This window comes from Bubalus kerabau, chromosome 23 (assembly GCF_029407905.1).
Source record: "Bubalus kerabau isolate K-KA32 ecotype Philippines breed swamp buffalo chromosome 23, PCC_UOA_SB_1v2, whole genome shotgun sequence".
Taxonomy (NCBI): Eukaryota; Metazoa; Chordata; class Mammalia; order Artiodactyla; family Bovidae; genus Bubalus; species Bubalus kerabau.
Window position 1 is genome coordinate 38,826,164 of NC_073646.1, and position 17,822 is coordinate 38,843,985.

The 17,822-nt window shown below is 54.3% G+C and overlaps 2 protein-coding genes across 3 annotated transcripts in view; both read right to left on the reverse strand.

The window, feature by feature from the left end:
* Window positions 1-2,323: 2,323 nt before the first annotated feature.
* BHLHA15 (basic helix-loop-helix family member a15) lies at window positions 2,324-2,957 on the reverse strand. Its single transcript, XM_055562437.1, has one exon. The coding sequence runs from the start codon at window positions 2,885-2,887 to the stop codon at window positions 2,327-2,329; it is 561 nt and encodes a 186-aa protein (XP_055418412.1). The 5' UTR covers window positions 2,888-2,957; the 3' UTR covers window positions 2,324-2,326.
* A 2,844-nt stretch (window positions 2,958-5,801) lies between these two features.
* Window positions 5,802-17,822, reverse strand: part of LMTK2 (lemur tyrosine kinase 2) — a 74,048-nt gene continuing 62,027 nt past the window's right edge. For both annotated transcript variants that reach the window (XM_055562484.1, XM_055562483.1), the window contains exons 12-14: window positions 9,755-9,887; window positions 9,308-9,547; window positions 5,802-8,523 (exon numbers count right to left, since the gene is read on the reverse strand). In XM_055562484.1, coding sequence (XP_055418459.1) covers window positions 8,495-8,523; window positions 9,308-9,547; window positions 9,755-9,887 — 402 coding nt within the window. In that variant the 3' untranslated portion in view covers window positions 5,802-8,494. The remainder of the gene's footprint in view (window positions 8,524-9,307; window positions 9,548-9,754; window positions 9,888-17,822) is intronic.

The following is a 17,822-nucleotide window of genomic DNA, read 5'->3' on the forward strand; positions in this document are numbered from 1 at the left end:
ATCTGAAGAGGCCATTAAGAAACATGAAAGCAAACTGGGCTCATTTAAGAAACATTTCCACCATAATTACAGCGGGGGCACTGGCCGTGCAGTTCCAAGTAGGTTTTCCCCACAGGCAAGCCGCAGTTCCGGATTCCCTGCGCCCCCGAGTTCACGCAGGTCTAGTCGGCCTGTGGGTCTGTGGCCCCAGGTGCCGGCCCCGGGCTCAGGACACGCGAGTCTCCGACTTAAGGAAACAGCCTGGGGGGGCCAGGCCGGGCGTCCTCACAGGTTCAGCCTGGGCTGGGAGTCCAAGTCGAGGGTCGACGGAGCAGACCCGGCAGCAGGCTCATCCAGCCCCCTCCCCATATTCAACAGTCCGAATCTGGACTGGGACCTTCCGGCCCCTTCGTGACATGGGCACGGGGCAGGCAGGTGCACTCTGGCCTCAGAGAAGACGACAGGGCCCTGGAGACCCTCTGGGAAGCAGATGCCAGTTTGGGACAGACAGAGTCACAAAGGCTCTTGTCCTGCAAGGTGGTGACCCACAGGCCCCCGGTCACCAGGCATGACCTCCTGGATGGAGCCTCTGCTGGGCCGCCCCCACCCCGTGCTTTCGGCTCAGTCTTTGGCTCATTCGGCAAGTTCAGGGACCAGCTGAGCCTGACTTGGCCTCCTCAGCCAGAAAAGAGCCTCCAGGCTTCTGTGTCTTCCTGTCCTGTGTTCCAGGCGGCCCCGCCGCCCACAGCAAGGACACAGGGGCCCCATCTGTCCCCAGCTCGGAGTCGCCCTCGACGTCAGTGCCCACTGGTGGACCCCGACCACTGACCTTCCTGAGTGGCCTCCCCTGGGGGACAAGCCAGGTGCACCTGGGGTCCGTCCTCACCCGTGCTGAAGGTAGGCTGGTGCGAGGGGCTGGGACCGGACCAGGCCTCCCCGGGCAGGCCTTTCAGAGGGCCTGGTCCTGGGGCCTGGCGGTGGCCGGCAGGGGGCGGGTGTCTGGCTGGTGGATAACCTGGAAAGTTGGGACTGAAGCCCCTAATGGCTGTTTCCAGGGGCACCACCTGCTGCCCTTGATGCAGCCAGGGCTGATGCCAAGACAGGCAGGACGTGAAGCGGCTGGGGCCCGGACAGTCAAGTCTGGGAGGCTGATCCTGTCCATCGGGGAGGGGTCCTGGGCTGTGACCACCCGGCCCCCGGCCGGGCTCAGCCCCTACCCACAGTGCCCACAAGGGGCCTGGCCCCTGGGGGCGCTAGGCCAGCTCCAGCCTTTCTGCAGCCCCTGTGGCTGGGGCGCCCACCTGAGGGCTGCCCCGTCCCCTCCCCAGACTGGCCCTGGGCAACTGGACAGGGGAGATGAGCTGCCAGGGCTGAGAGCAGAGTCACCCGGCCCGTCAGGGCCGGCGGGGCGGGAATGCCACAGCAGGAAGTGTGGCCCAAGGCGGCGGAGACCTGCCAGGCCACCCAGACCCACCTTTGAGGAGCACCCGGTGGGGGAGGGGAGCCCCCGCGGCCCCACACGGGCCCCCGAGAGCAGCCAGGACCCAGGAACATCCTGAAGTCTGTCAGACCACCGTCTGCCCAGACCCCTGTCTGCCACGGACAGGACCACAGATTCGACAACGAGCGGCAGACCTGGGGGGACCCTGAGGGAGGCGGGGGGACAGACCCTCCACCTGCAGGGGGAGATCCCCGACCGCTCCGGGGAAACCAGGCCTGAGCAGCCTCTGTCTCTGCTCTCCCACCCGGCCCTGTCTCCAGAGCCCTCAACACCCTGCCGGCCGCAGACTTTCCACAGTCAGGAGCCCCCACCCGGGAGGAGGGAGCAGAGACCCCCGGCCCTCTAGCCGGACAAGCTCCCTTTAGAATCAGTGGGAAGAAACCTGAAGGGCTTCCACCTGACAGGTGCTGAACTAGAGGCTCTGAGCACCTCTGCTCAGCCCTACTCCCCTCTATGTCTTGCGCTTTGTTTGCTCCGCGCCTCAGTTTACCCAGAACGCGGAGGCTGCGGTGTGGGTCGGGGGAAACCTCCTCCCTGGGCCCGGGTCTCAGCAGTAACTGGGGAACTTACCCAAGCCACCCTGTACATGGAATTTCCCCTCGCCTGGGGAGAGAGTGGGAGTGATGAGGATTCAGTGACCAAGGCAGGCCCGCTCCTGCCTACTCGATGAAAAAGCAGGTCCCGGGACCTGGAGGAGCTTTGGGCCTCGAGCTGTCCAGAGCAGCGGCCTGGACCAGACCACGATTCACCCGGCCTGGTCCTGGGGGGCCGGCGTGGGTCCGGGGAGGAGCTAAGCATCCGGGACCCCAAGCCCCGGGCACGGAGGGCCCAGGCCCGGGCAGTGCGCTAGGAGCCCTCACGGAAGCTGTGGATCTGGGTGGAGTATTTCTGCAGGTGGCCCTCGGGCGGGGCCTCGGCGGCCACAAGCGTGCCCCCGGCAGCCTGCTGCTGCTGCTGATAGTGCTGGTAGAGCTTGGGACCCGGCCCGTCCAGGCCTGGGAGGCGGCCGCTGGACATGGTCAGGATGGTGGCGGTCAGCGACTTGATGTAGTTCTTGGCCAGTGTGAGGGTCTCGATCTTGGAGAGCTTCTTGTCAGCACGCACGTGTGGGATGACCTCGCGCAGCGCCTGGAAGGCGTTGTTCAGCTTGTGCATGCGCTGTCGCTCCCGCTCGTTGCTCTCCAGCCGCCGCTGGACGCTGCTTTCCCGCCGGCCCCCAGGCCCCGGCCGCCGGCGCCCGCCCTCCGCCCGCGCCCCCTGCGCCCGCGCCGTCCGGCTTCTCAGAGCCTTGGTCGCGTCCGGCCCGCCTGAGCCCGGCGGTGGCCTGTCGGGCGTCCGCTCCCCTGGGGTGGCTTCTGGGTCTTGTGGAGGTGCCCGGCGCCGGGGTGGCCGGCTCTTGGTCTTCATGGCTCCAGACTGGTTGTCCCGCAGGTGGTGGCTTTCAGAGGGAGCGGGCCTTCGGAGCTGAAATCCAGAACACAGGCCACCCCGCAGTCACTCAGCAGGCCAGGGGACATTCAGGGCAGCTGTCCCCAATGACAGCTGACCGACCACTCATTGCACAGTGACCCCTGAGTCCTTCCCATTCACCTCGCGGCGCTGAGATGACCCCACCCCCACCCCCGGGGCCCCGCTAGACCTCACGTTGACCCCTCAGGCGTTTTCCTAATCTGGTGGGTGATAAGCTTTGCCACTGGGCCTTTCTCTGGCCCCGTGCCCCTCATTGCCGCCTGAGGGCCTCCTGAGCTTAGGTGGCCGGTTGACACTCTGCTGAGACCACCCAGAGGTGCGGCCCCTCCGCCAGAGGCTACGCTGCCTCCTGCTTGCCCGGATGGCCAGGCAGCAGCTCGGCCCCACCACGCTCGCCGTCCTGCCCCCAAGACGTCACACACGCAGGGACACTGGTGCCAGAATGGCTGTGGACCTGAGGCGGCTGTCGGGAGGTCAGAGGTGGACGGTGGCCAGAGCCCGCAGCAGTCCCCAGGCCCACCACGGGGATGGACGGCCGCGGCCCCGGGGGGTGGGGGCGCTGCAGACCCGAACCCCCGACCCAGGTTTTCCCCTCCAGTTGCCACCCCGGGTCCTGCCCCAGGGTCCTTTCCCCGCCGCCCCACCCGCACCCCCACCCCCCGTTACCTGGGGATCCGCGGCCGCAGGCGCTGGGGCTGCCCACGGGGGACAAGGACACGTCGCTTTAGGCGACCCGGGCGGGGCGGCGGCCGCATGTAAATGAGCCCGCGGGGCGGGCGCGGGGCGGGGCCGGAGTCCGTGCGTCCCGCCCGGCTGCGGGGGCGGGGGCGCACCTGCGGGCGGGGATCCGGTGGTCCGGCCCGGCCCGGAGCAGCTTTGGCCCCCGCAGCCCGGCCCGCGGGTCGAATGGGAGCACCGAGGCCTCGCCGCGAGCCCGCCGGCCCGGAGGGGAAGCACCCGGCCGTGGGGTTGTGAGCCAAAGTCAAACTCGTGGAGCAGCCGTTTGGCAGTAATGCTAGGGTCCCCAACTGGCCGCGGCCGCCACCCTGATAGAACAGCAGCCCGGACGCCCCCGCACCCTCACCCCACGTTTCGGAAGGACCCCTGCGGCACCCCGGGCTGCGGGCCCGCCCGCCAAGCCCGCGGCGCCGGCCCAGGTGCGAGGGGGCGGAGGCTGCCCGAGGCACCTGCTCCGCCGCTGGTGGGCGGATCACCGGGCAACAACTGATCAGCGGTTTTCCTTCGGAGGTCTCCGGGGCGCGGCCGCTTGAGCTCAAAACTGGCTGCCACCTACCTGCTCTGCTTAATCGCCCTTGGCCTCAGCTTCCTCACCTTTGACTGGCAGCACTAAACGGTGTTAACGGCAGCAACCGCTCAGGGGTTCCTGGGGGCTGAAGGGAGGCAGCCGGAGGGCAGGTGGTACCCACGGTGGCACACACCGTGGGCTACCACCCCCTCCCGGACTCGGGCCCTGCAGGCCCAGGGTCGGCGCTGTCTCCGCACCTCGGGGACAGGGTCCCTCGCTGCCCACCTTGGGCTCTCCAAATGGGGGTTCACAGGTCTCTTCCATCTACCTGCCCAGGGCCACTCCGCAGTTGGTGTAACCTGAACCAACCGGGGGACAGACCCCTGTTTTGGTACAAGGAAGCTGACTTCCCGGCTGGTGGCAGCTCGGACCAGGACATTGAGGAGGGGCCACTCAGGGCACAGAAAGGCTGGTTTTGAGCTGATTAGCCGCTGGGCTTATTAGAGCTCCATAGAGGCTGGATCTCCGAAATTAAAATGCTTCTGAAGTTCATCCGTAAGTGCAAACACCTTGAATTACAGACACACTTTATAGCAATGCAAACACTACCCACCAGCCCCCCGGTGACTATACAAATCCTTGCTCTTGGGAGGGTGGAAGGGGCTGGATTTAGGTATGGCACAGCAGAGGGCATCCCGTCTCTAGGGACTAGGGCAGCGAGGGACCCGGGGCTTCAGGCTCCCAGCATCCTCTGGGGCAGGGCCAGGCCACCCACCTTGGGCCTCACACAGTGGAACACAGAATCAGTGCAGCGACAGAGTTTATAAATATATAACTATATTTATTTTGAATATTAAATAGTTTTTAAATTACAAGCAATTTATTTGAATCACACTATGCATCAATATACAGTAAAAATCTTACAATTTAAAAATGTACACAATTTAAACTCAAAGTTCATTAACTTGTTATATTGCCGTGAACCTCTTACAACCGAGTCTAAGCACAACAGTGAAACCTCGGAGGTGGGACAGCCCTGCGGGGCGTTGGCAGCTGGGATGAAGCAGTGGCTACTCACAGCGGTCTGTGATTGCCATCCGTCTGTGCCTGTGCCAACCTGAACTTAACCGTGTTCCAGCCATTCACGTAACAGGTTGTTGGTGATTCAATATTGTCAACACATCTTTTGAGAACTCACTTATGTAACTAAAGAGAGCTTTCCTTTTTGAGAGCCAAAACTTGAGCCAAACCCGCCCCCACACCCTTACCACTTAGGAACAGTGTTTCTGAGGTTTTAAATCGGAAGTAACTGCGTACACCCACTCTTGTTTTAAGGCTACCTCTCAGAAGGCTAATGCTCTGAAGCCTCTGGTGATGAAGCCCCCATCTGCAGCCTCACACTCGGTTCACTTGTGGAACTTTCAGAAAACCAGGAGCTGCCTCCCTTGCCCCAGGGCCCTCAGGACAAACTTGCAGTAAGTCATTAACCCCACAGACACCCCATGGGAGGTGGTGATAAAAGGAAGAGGTTTTGAAAGGCATTTTATGGCAGCAAGACAGAGAAAAAGACTTTTCTGAGATAAATCCATTTCCATAGAAACAATCGCCTGCACATTTAAAAATAGAACAGATGGGTTCTGTTCTCCATTCAGCTTCCTGGAGCTTCTTCAGCCTTAAGATGAATGGCTTCTCACCCAGACGTACAGCCCAAGTTTCAGGAGGATCTGGGGGGAGCACTTTTCCTACCCTTCTCTTTCTGGCTTGTGACTGAGTTGCTAGATAACACAAGTTAACACCTAGCTAGGAAGGAGGTGAAGGATAGATTATCATGGGATTTAAGATACGTGAACTCTCCCAAAGTAAGACAGATCCCAAAGGAGGCCAGGAAATACCGCTGTGAACCAGGTATGATGAACCTCACTGACATCATCTAGAGAATCCCACCGATGTTATTTCACTGCGTAACTGAGAACAGGAGTGGTTTAGAAACCCACTACTGGTAACCAATTGAGTAAAACGAAACTGAATCAAACAACAAAGCATGTGCTGACATCTCAAAAATGGGCTGAAATTTTTAATCTACATAATTTCCTGTACATCATTTCCTGTGTATTGCTTGAGATTTTTCAAAAGAACATGTTAATTCACGTGTTTATTATAAATATAAAATCTTCCCAACCATGCAACACCACACTAAGACCTACTATTCCAACCCCCGCACCCACCCCCTTGTATAAAATGTTTTTGGCAATTTATGAGTGATACAGACCTTAAATTAAAATGGGAATTACGTTGTTAAAATCTTAATCGTAGTGAAAAATGTACAGCCCCAGAGAATCAATAAATTTACCCTGGGCTGACTGTATAAGACTATATATACAATGGATCTGCTTGATTTTAGTCATTAGAGCTGAACTCCTTAAACCTACAATTTAAAAAAAAAAAAAAAAAAACCATGAAACTAGTGTAATTGCATCTCATTTTTCTTTCAACCAAGATTGGTAGATGTAAAAACTCAGAACACACAGGAAGTCTCCATAGCAAGAAATTGAGAGTTACAACAGTTTTGGCAAAATTACCTCCTAATGCCGTTAGCTGTCTTTTCGACACGCGCGTCCCTGGGTCCAGCTTGGCAGTGTGCCGGGCTCACCCGGGGGAGGGGGGGGTGCTCCCGCCACCTGGAGTTGGCCTGCTCTGGAAAGTTATTGCTAGTGTAAAAAGGAGCAAGCCCGACTTGATAACGAAGGTCACGATGTACTACGGAAACTCGCCAGCGAACACACCTGCATCGGGGCCTGACGTCCCACCCCCAGCCTGAGGCCTGGAGGGTCGGCCCAGCGTCCTGCTAACACCAGGGAAGCAGGTCAGCACGGGAGACCCCGGGGGAGCGGCCGGCGTGCAGGACCCATGCTCCAGGGCTCCCCGTCCACATGCCAGCCTCCCTCCGCACCGGCTGCACCGCTGTGGGCAAAGCAGAACTCAGGGACCGCAGGGTGAGGGCCGCTTTCCATCACGGACGCCGGGCTCCAGCAAACACCACGACACTGCACTGGACGGGCTTGGTCCTCTCATAGCAAGGGGAGAACTGGGGGCTTAACACAGAAGGGAGGGGTCAGTGCAGGTGAGCCCAGGGAGGGTGACAGCCACTCGGGCCGCCCCAGGCCCCGACAGGGAGGACGGGCTGCTTGTGGCGACTCCCCGGTGTCCCATGTCCCCCCTCACAGTCAAGGGGTGTAGTGAGTACCCATGGTTCCAGACACCAGCCTCACCCAGGCGAGACGTAATCCGGACTGGCTCTGGGGGCTGTGAGCATCTCAACACCTCGAGTGCACAGACAGGAGGAGCCTGGACAGGCCTTGGCTCCCAGAGCCCTTCGCGGAGCAGCTTCTTTGCGCCTGAAGGCAGGCGTGACCACAGGGGCCCCAGGCCACCGCCACCTGCGCTGCTTAAACCCAGCACAGGGGACTCGGGCCCCAGCTGGGAGGGGGCTGGACGTGCCAACTGCAGCCAGCTCTGGGAACCACCCGTTGATTTGTACCAAGAGGGTTTTCTGAAAGTCGGGGGAGGGGCGAGTGGGAGAACCACACAGAGGGGCTGCAAGACCCGTCAGCTCCTCGGAGAAGCCTCATCTACAACAGGGACAAACCACCTTATAGAGAACAGACAGAGATGTGTTTCATTCAATCAACGAAACAGAGCAGTCTTTTTCGACTCATCAAAAATATTTCCTATAAGAACATAAAATACTAACATTCGGAATCATTTATCATTTACGAAAGAGTACCATATGTACAATTCCAACAATTTCTGAAGACAACATAACACTCAAAATACTTAAGCTTTACAAGTACCATGCAGAGCAAACAAACTATAAAACAGAAGGAAAAAAAAAAAAATCAAACTAGTGGGTAGCACCAGCTTGACCTGCCTTATTTTCCTTGAATAATTTAAGATTCTGTACAGTATCAGGGACTCTTAGGACATTTATCCACAGTGCAATTACAGAAAGCAATTAGTGATTTCTTTAAAAACAATAAATATGGCTCACTGGTGCCAATTCCCCTTGTGGTCCGCAGGGCCCTGCACACGAACGGGACACACAGGTGTGTATGCGGAGGACACTCCACGTGGGAACCGGAAGCCACCTGGAGCCCACAGCCCCCACGCCAGCCCTTTCGGTGGGCAGGGGAGGCCTGGGCGGCAGCCGGTACAGGAGAACTGGCCAGGCGCCCGCAGCCTCGTCCCGACCCGGGACACCGCTGCCGGAACAGCCTGGGTCCGTGGGGCCTAGGCATCGCCTAGTCTTTCTCTCCGTCTTCGCTGCTTCCTAGAAGGAGAGAGCAAGCAAAGCTGGGTTTTTAAACGGATCATCAAAGGTAAAAATAGCACGGACTGCGTCTGATCTTCACTGTAGAAAGAGGAACTGAAGCCAGAAGGGCAGCCCTCAGCCACCTGCCCAGCCGCCTGTGGCACCTGCAAGCGCTCCGGCTGACACGTGTGTGCACTCACACGTGGCTCCGTGTCAGAGCTCGGGGCCCCGCACATCTGCCCCGGCAGAGCGGGGTGACGGCCGCTATCTAATCAGCACAGCGAGGCTGGGGACAAACAAGCGGTCTTTATGTTTCAGTTATTGTTTGATCTGCAGACTCCACATCAGAAAGTGTACCTACTAACCGGTATCTTCCGATCTAGCCGTGGGGGAAAAAAGGCTCCATATGCCCAGCGACCACCCCAAGGGCCCCGCCCATTCCCCCTGCCCCGCCCCAGGCCTCCTGGTGTCAGGTGAAGACCAGGTAAAATCAACATTCCCGGGGCAGGGCCCCAGTGGATTTGGGCTCAAGGCCAACATCATAGCCAAGTGTTCTTCAGAGCCCTTCCCTTGGGGGGTGCCGGGGAGGGGAGACGGGAGCTAACAGCAAGAAGGGAAAAGGGAGAAGAAAGGGGGGAGCAGCCCTGGTCCCCCGGCCCAGCGGGGCAGAGACAGTAGGAAGCGGAGAACAGGCCCCAGAGCACCGGGCTGTGAGCCCTTCAGAGGGATCTGCATGACGCTCTCCGGGATGCCGGGACAGCCCCTCAGCCGCGCCCCTGCCCCAGCACCTCGGCCTCCTCACCTCCCTGCTCCATGTCCGAGTCCGTGAGGTGTGTGAGCGAGAAGCTGGCGATGCTGGCGGGGGTGATGGAGAACCTGGAGTAGGGGGCTGCGTGCGGCCAGCTGGGCTCCGCGCTGCGGGGCGGCGGCGGGGAAAAGTACTTGGAGGTCTGAAGGGCCGGCTTGGAGCTGAGGAGGTGACTCGTCGTCCTTGACAGGAAAGGGTCTGGGGAGAAGTCGTCGTCCCACTCGAAGCCTCCACCTGGAAGTAAGCCAGGACTCACCCTCCTCTCCTCCCGAGGAGCAGAGCACAGGGCGGGGCCCACAGACCACCCTGTGCACACGCGCAGGCGTGCCCCCCGCCCCGGTCAGGGGGGTCCCTGAAAGCGGTATGTGGGGTCATTCTCAAGAACAGTTCACACCCCGTGGATCTTTCGCTGCATTCTGAGCCTGCCCCCGAGTGCAGTACCTTCTTCATCAGTGGAGCTCTCAGAGTTCAGGCCCCGGCTCAGGTGCGGGGAGCCCACCGCTGGTGCAGGGCTGCTCCGCTCGGGGCTGCGTGCGGCTCCCCCGCCATGGCCCAGCTCTTTGGTCGGGGTTTCCTGAAAAGCCCAACACAAGTCCCGTCGGCCCACGGACTGAGCAGCTGTGACGTATGCCTCCCACCCTGGGGCAGACAGGGGCGAGTCCCCACCCCCTCCCTCCCGCTGGATGGGCTCGGAACCCCCGCAGACACATCAAGTGGCTCCAGGAGGCCGAGGAGGAGGAGGACAGTGGGCAGGACGGGGAGGACGCTGGAGTGAGGACACCAAACCAGCTGTGCACACAGCCTGCCCACCCACCCCACCCCCGACACTTGGGTTCTGGCTCCAGATGCAAAAGGGGGTCTTCTGATGCTTACAAAAGATGAGAGGAAATTCCAGATTTTTCTCTTTCCCCCGTTCTCTTGCTCCCACCGCCAGCTACCCTGGGGCCTGTGATCCAGAGGGTGCTGAGCTTCGTCTAAAGCTGGAGGAGCGGGCGTGGGGCAGAGGGCAGGGGAACCCCCACCCCTGCTGCCTTTTCCCCCTGTCCTCCGGTCTCGCAGCCACACAGGGCAGTGCAGTAACCCACACCGCAGCCCTCTGGCAGGAGGACCAAAGAGAGGAGGCCCGAGATGCGGGACGGCCCAGGGGCTCCACGGGGAGCAGGGGTCTCAGCCCGGCTGCGCAGGGCAGGCCTGACCCCAAGCAGCTCACCAGGCTTTGGTGGTGGAACTGCGGGGGGACCACTGCCAAGGCCCAGTCTGGCCAAGGGGCGGCACACGCCCAGGACAGGCTCACACAGCACAGCAAAGGCTATGAAAGGGGACCCCCAAACCCAGGGAGGCTGTGTGGAACTTGCGACTTGAACCCGACTGGGTCAATGCCTTCTAAGATGAAAACATCTACATGCTCCACAGAGTCTATAAACAAGACAAAGAATCAGATAATGAAAAAATACAAGGTACAACCTAGAGTCACTCAGCAAACAGAATAAGGAAAACCTGGATTTACAGGAGAAAGGACAACCACCAGATGCCAGCGCCAAGTCACCCTTAGATGCTAGGATTACCTGAAGAAGACTATTATAAATGCGCCCCCATACAGTAAGGGAAAACACTCCGGAAGTAAACGGGAACGTCTCAGCAAAAAGAAGAGTGTAAAAATAACACAATGCACATTTTGGAATAGAAAAATACAATCATCAAAATTTAAAACTTCACTGCTGCTGCTGCTGCTAAATCACTTCAGTCGTGTCCGACTCAGTGCGACCCCATAGACGGCACCCCACCAGGCTCCCCCGTCCCTGGGATCAGTAGCTGGACTCAACAGCAGGATGGAGGTGAGAGAGGACATGATGTGTGCATGTGATCCTCAGAAACGAGCCAACCTGAACAGCAGCGAGAGCAGAGACTGGAGGGGAGAGGGGATGGCGCCTCAGGGCCTATAGGCTAGTTGTTTGGTGACTAAGTCATGTCCAACTCTTTTGTGACCCCATGGCCTGTAGCCTGCCAGGCTCCTCTGTCCATGGGGTTTCCCAGGCAAGAATACTGGAATGGGTTACAATTTCTTCCTCCAGGGGATCTTCCCAAACCAGGGATCGAACCCACATTTCCTGCACTGGCAGGTGGGTTCTTTACCACTGAGCCATCAGGGAAGCCCCTATATAATAGAGACCAAAAGGTGTAACATTGGAGTCCCAGAGACAGAGTGTGGTATTAAAAAAAAAAAAAAATATATATATATATATATATACACACACATAAAATATATATGTGTATGTAAGAAATAATGCCTGGAAACTTCTGAAACCTGCTGAAAGACACAAAACTATGCGTTCAGAAAGCTCTATAAACTTAAAATGAAACAAAGAAATCTATGCCTGTAATCCAGAAACCCATAATCATACTCCTGAACAACAAAGACAGACTCCCGAGGGCAGTCAGAGACGATGCTGAAAGGAAACACTGTGGCCTGAGAAGTCCATGCTCAGGAAAAATATCCTTAAGAATTGAGTGGGAAATACAGAGACTCTCAGGTGAAGAAAAGCCAGGGGAATTTGCTTTAAAAAAAAAAAAAAAAAGGCCAAACAAACAGAAGGGAAATGCTAACAGAAAGGAACCTGGGATGTAAGAAATGGAGAAAGAACAGTGGTAACCGCCTGAGTGAGTCCAGTCCTACTCGTCTGCAGCTCCTGAAAGCATGTCTGATGACTGGGAGTAAAGCAGGGAGCGCTGCGTGAGGGGTGTTCAATGAACAGACGTGTGACACACTGGACAGCTTGAGAACAGGCCTAGGAGAGGATGACGGGCCTGCAGAGCACGGAGGTCCCTACACTCCACTTTACATGGTCAAACACAGATTCTAGGGAGGCTGCGAAATGCATGTACATTGTAACCCCAAGAATATTCCAGAAACTATACGAGAAGAAGATATACAGTAAAAAATACAATAAATAAAGAAGAAGACTGAAAACTGTTCAGATTACCAAAAGGAAAGCAGAAAGAGGAGATCGTTAAGAACTAGTGGAACAAACACAAACACTGAATAAAGTGGCACCCCTACATCCAGACTTGAATAATTCTATTCAACGTAAGCGGCCCAAAATACCAATTAAAAGACAAGAGGGAGGAGGAAACGCCCACTCCAGCATTCTTGCCTGGGAGATCTGCATGAAGGAGCGTGTCAGGCTACAGTCCACGGGGTCACAGAAGAGCTGGACGTGACTTAATGACCAACGATGAACAAAAAGACAACAAATTTCAGAACACCTAAGGCAATGGCACCCCACTCCAGCACTCTTGCCTGGAAAATCCCATGGATGGAGGGGCCTGGTGGGCTGCAGTCCATGGGGTCGCTAGGAGTCGGACACGACTAAGTGATTTCACTTTTCACTTTCATGCACTGGAGAAGGAAATGGCAACCCACTCCAGTGTTCTTGCCTGGAGAATCCCAGGGACGGGGGAGCCTGGTGGGCTGCCGTCTATGGGGTCGCACAGAGTCGGATATGACTGAAGCAACTTAGCAGCAGCAGCAGCAACCGTGCTTTCCAGAAGAAACTGCTGTTAACTACAGGGATGCAGGTATGTATAAAGATGGAAAAAAGCGGCAGCACACAACTACTAATCAAGAGAAAGCTGGAGTAGCTTTATGAATATCAGACAAAGGAATAAAGAATGACATTACAGCATGACACAAAAGGTCAATTCACCAAGAAGATGTACTAATTCTAAATGTGCACGTAGCTAACAAGAGAACTATGAAACAGACAAAGCAAAAATGGACAGAAACGAAAAGAGAAACAGACAAATCCGTAATTACAGCCGAAGACGTCAATGAATACTTGTCACTCAGGAATAGAACAAGTAGAAGAATCAGCAACAGCGCAGAAGAAAGGAACCAAGCGCGTGTGACGTTTAGAGAACAATCCACCCGCCAGAAGTGAAACACACATTTTCAGGTGCACATGGACCACTGACCAAGGCAGACCACATGCTGGCTCTGCAAACAAAACAACGCAGATGAAGGAACTGAAACCCTCCAAAACGTGTTCCCTGACCAAAACAGATTACACCGGAAATCAGTAACAGAAAGGTTAAAAAAAACCCTCCAACCCTTGGAAATTAAATAGTATTTTTTTTTTTTAATAAGTAATCCTTGGGTCAAAGGGAAAGTCTCAAGGAAAATCAGAAAATATTTTGAATGAAAAACGCAACTTATTGCATTAAATGTTAATAGTAAAATGAAAAAAGGTCTTAAATCCCTTGCTTCTACTGTAAGAGTCCAGAAAAAGAGCAAAATAAATCCAAAGCAAGCAGAAGACATAAAAGATAAAATAGAAATTGATAAAATTAAAAAGAAAACAACGGAAAATGTTCCATGAAACCAAACGCAGTTCTTCAGAGAGAGATCAATAAATCCACACAATCTCTTCCCAGAAAAGGGAATACAGCTGACCTGACTGATGCCCGTGGGGCGAGGGCACTGATTCCGGCACAGCTGAGGATCCACCTGTAACTGTACCGTCGCCCCTTGATATCCAAGGTGCTACATTCACAGATTCAACCAATCTTGGATCGTGTAGTATTTGGTAGGTGTTTAGTGAAAAAACCCACGTGTAAGTGGACCCACACTGTTCCAACCTGTGTTATTCAATCGACTGTGACTTTTCAACTCGCTTTATGAGACCAGCATTACCTTGACACCAAACCAAAGACAGCACCAGAGTCAGCCAAGTAGTCACACACCCGCCAAAATTACAGACCAATATGCAGACCTCCACAACATGAAATCCTCCACAAGAGAACCAGCAAGTCAAATCCAGCAACATGTAATAAGAATACCTTAAACCAAGTGGGCTTTACTTCCCAGGAATGCAAGGCTCATTAAATATTGAAAAATCAATCAATGTTAGGTAAACCCTCTATTGAACACTGTCCTGGAAGTCCTAGCTAGTGTAATAAGATAAGAAAAAGAAATGAAAGAGATACAGTTTGGAAAAGAATAAACCTGTCCCTATTTGCAGGCAACATGCTTGATCGTGTAGAAAACCACAAGGAATTTGAAAACAAAATTCCTAGAACTGATAAATCAGTACAGCAGGATAGAGTCAACATACAAAACTCAACCACACTTCTGTATACTGGCAAGGAGCAAATGGAAGCCAAGATTGTGGTAAAGGGGAAAACATACAGATCAATGGAATAGAGCAAGTCCAGAAACAGATCCATTAAAAAAACAATATGGCCATTTAACTTTTGATGAAGGTGCAAAAGCAATTCAATGGATAGAGAATAGTATTTTCAACAGATGGTGCTGGAACAACTGGACATCCATCCGGAGGCAAAACAATGAACCCCAACCTAAACATTATACAAAAACTATCTCAAAATGTGTAACAGATCTAAATGAAAAATGCAAAACTATATAAAACTTTTAGAGAAAATATTCAGGAGTTAGGGTTTGGTGAAGAACTTAGACATGATACCTAAAGCATGATCCATAAAACAGAAAAAAAAATTATAAACTGGAATTCATCAAAATTTAAAAACCCCTTGCTCTGTGAAAGATAAGCTATAGATTGGGAGAAGTATTTCCAAGCCATATATCTGACAAAGGACTCTTATCTAGAACTTATAAAGAACTTCCAAAACTCAAAGAACACAGAGAATTCACCCAGAAAATGGGCAAAAGGGGCACCTCACTGAACACGTGGATAGCAAAGCAGCCCACGAAAAGACAGCAACATCACGGTCCAATAGGGAGATCCAGTTTAAGACCATGATGAAGTATCACTTCACGTCTGTTAGAAAAGCCAAAATAAAAAATAATGGGAATTCCCTGGCAGTATAGTTGTTAAGACGCGGTGCTTTCACCGCCACGGGCCTGTGTTCGTTCCCTGCTTGGGGAACTAAGATCCCACAAGCCACACGGTGCAGCCAAAGCAAAACAAACCACAAGAAACTAGATCTCACGTAGGCTGTCCAGAATGTAAAATGATACAGCCGCTCTGGAAAACAGTTTGTCATTTTCTTTAAAAACTAAACATACACTGTAAATCAACTACTGTTACTGTTCAGTCACTAAGTCGTTGGTCAACTCTTTGCAACCCCATGGACTGCAGCATACCAGGCTTCCCTGTCCCTCATTATACTTCAATTAAAAAAAAAAAAGCCTAAACACACACACACACATCATATAACCCAACAATCACGCTCCTGGGCCTTTATCTCAGAAAAAGTAAAAATTGTGTCCACACAAAAACCTACAGTTGTTCAAAGCAGCTGTATTTGTGATAGCCCCAAAGCGGAAAAACCAAATGTGCCTCCGCAGGTCAATGGTTAAAACGATCACAGGTCCCCAGGATGAACTCGTCTAAAAGGGAGGGGCTACTGCAACAAGCAACGCCTTCTAGGGCTCAGAGTGAAAACAGTCAGCCTCCGAAGGTTACAGGCTGTGTCACACACGCTGCTGGTGGGAATGTACAATGATCCAGGGGTGGTCAGGGCGCAGGAGCGAGCACGGGGCGTCTTCTGGGTGAGGGAGCTGCGTCTCTCATGGTTCTGGGCAGGCTGACACGAGGGCTACAGTTTTACAGCACTGTACAAAAAAGGGTCAATTTTACTGTTTAACTTTTACAAAGCTCAAAAATAATAATAGAAACAGTTGGTATAAATACTGGCCAGCAGGTTAACGAACAACCTGTAACACCCACACAAAGGAAGGCTCCTCAGTGATGCACACGCGGCGGTGGGGACTCCCTGACGCTTGGGACTGAGTGAGTCTCTGGACACTCAAGGTCACACACGGTCTAATCCTGCCGCTTGGCCTTCCGGGGCGGCTCAGTCGTAACGGACCCGCCACCCAGCACACGAGACGTGGGTTCCATCTCTGGGTCGGGAAGATCCCCTGGAGAAGGAAATGGCAACCCACTCCAGTCTTCTTGCCTGGGAAATCCCGGGGACAGAGGAGCCTGGCGGGCTACACTCTATGTTATAAGAGAGTCGGACATAACTTAATGACTAAACAATAACAACACTCCTGCCACTTACACGATTCTAGAAAAGACAGAACTGCAGGTCAGTGGTTGCCAGGGGAGGGATGTGGCAGGAACCAGGGACTTTGTGGGGATGGAAGAGTTCTATTACTCTGGAGGGGGCGGTTATGGAGAGCACTTACGTGTGTGTGTGTGTGAAGCAGTAGGAATTACAGACAAGTTTTGTTTTCTTAAATGCTTTTCAACACTTAGTTTCTGGTGTGTGTATGTGAGAGAAGCGGTAGCAATTACTGAGAAGTTTGGTTTTCTTGAGTGTTTTTCTGTTCTTTAAATTGAAAAAAAAATCTTTCCTGAGAAAGTATTTTTCCTTATGCTCACTGAATTTTTCTTCTTTTTGAAGGAGCGTGTCCTTGTAAACCAAATGAACTAAAGAAACGCAACACACAGACCCCCAGCCCCCTGTCTGCCCCAGGACCTCAGAGTCCTCCCACGCCGCCGCCTGCGCTGGGATGCACGGGACTGAGCTCACAGCTCGCCTGCCCTGCGACAGGCTGAATGGCGTAGCCGTGTGCCACCTCGCCTGCAAGTACGCATCGCCATCCACTGTGACAGCCTTGACAACACTGTGGGTCCAGAGGGGGCAGTGCAAGCGCGGAGGGTCCAACACCCCCACCAGGCTCATGGCAGGGCCCGTGAGGAACGCTGGGAGACCCCCCGATGCACAGCGAAGCTAAGGAGACCCTGCGTGGGAAGGGGGGCACCCAGACATTCACTTGCTGGGCTGTGATGTCACAAGAAAGTTGAGTCAGCATTCACCAAGCACCCGCTGAGCCAGCGGGGAAATAACCAAGGCAGAGCTGCCAAAACCCATGATGCTCAGTGAAAACTCTGCAGCTAAGGAACTCAAACCACTTAAAAACCAAACCACTTCAAAATAGGCTCATGAAGCTGTACAGCAAGAGCAGGAAGGTACCTACCAGCCATCAGTCTGAACCCACGGGTAGCTATGACTCCATGGAAGCTGCATGGGACCAACTGGCCATTGCAGAAGATTTTCAGGACTTTCTTTGGGACCACTTTTCCACTCTATGACAAATCTCACACCTACTGAGCGTGTCTCACACCTGATCTCCGTACCTTTGTTCTCGTGCCTTGAGTCTGGCTCTTATGCGATCCTGCCCCGTCTCCAGAACCCATCAAAACATCACCTCCTCCCCATCAAGTCACCACACAAGTGCAGCCCTTCCGTAGACCAGGCGGCGGCTTCCATGGGGGCTGAGTCCACCTCACTGCTCCAACGAGACCCCCAGACATCTTCCCCAGCACCTGCCCACACTGCTCACAACACACAATTCATAACTCTTTTGTTATTCCACCTACAGGTCATCCGCTCTGTGAAGGCAACAATTCAAGTGCACCGAGAAGGTGAAGAAAGGGACCCGTGAATTTCAACAGCTTTTGACAAAACACAAACGCTGAGGCCAGGTGATCCCTTCTCGTCCTGCCCTGCTGTCTTGCCA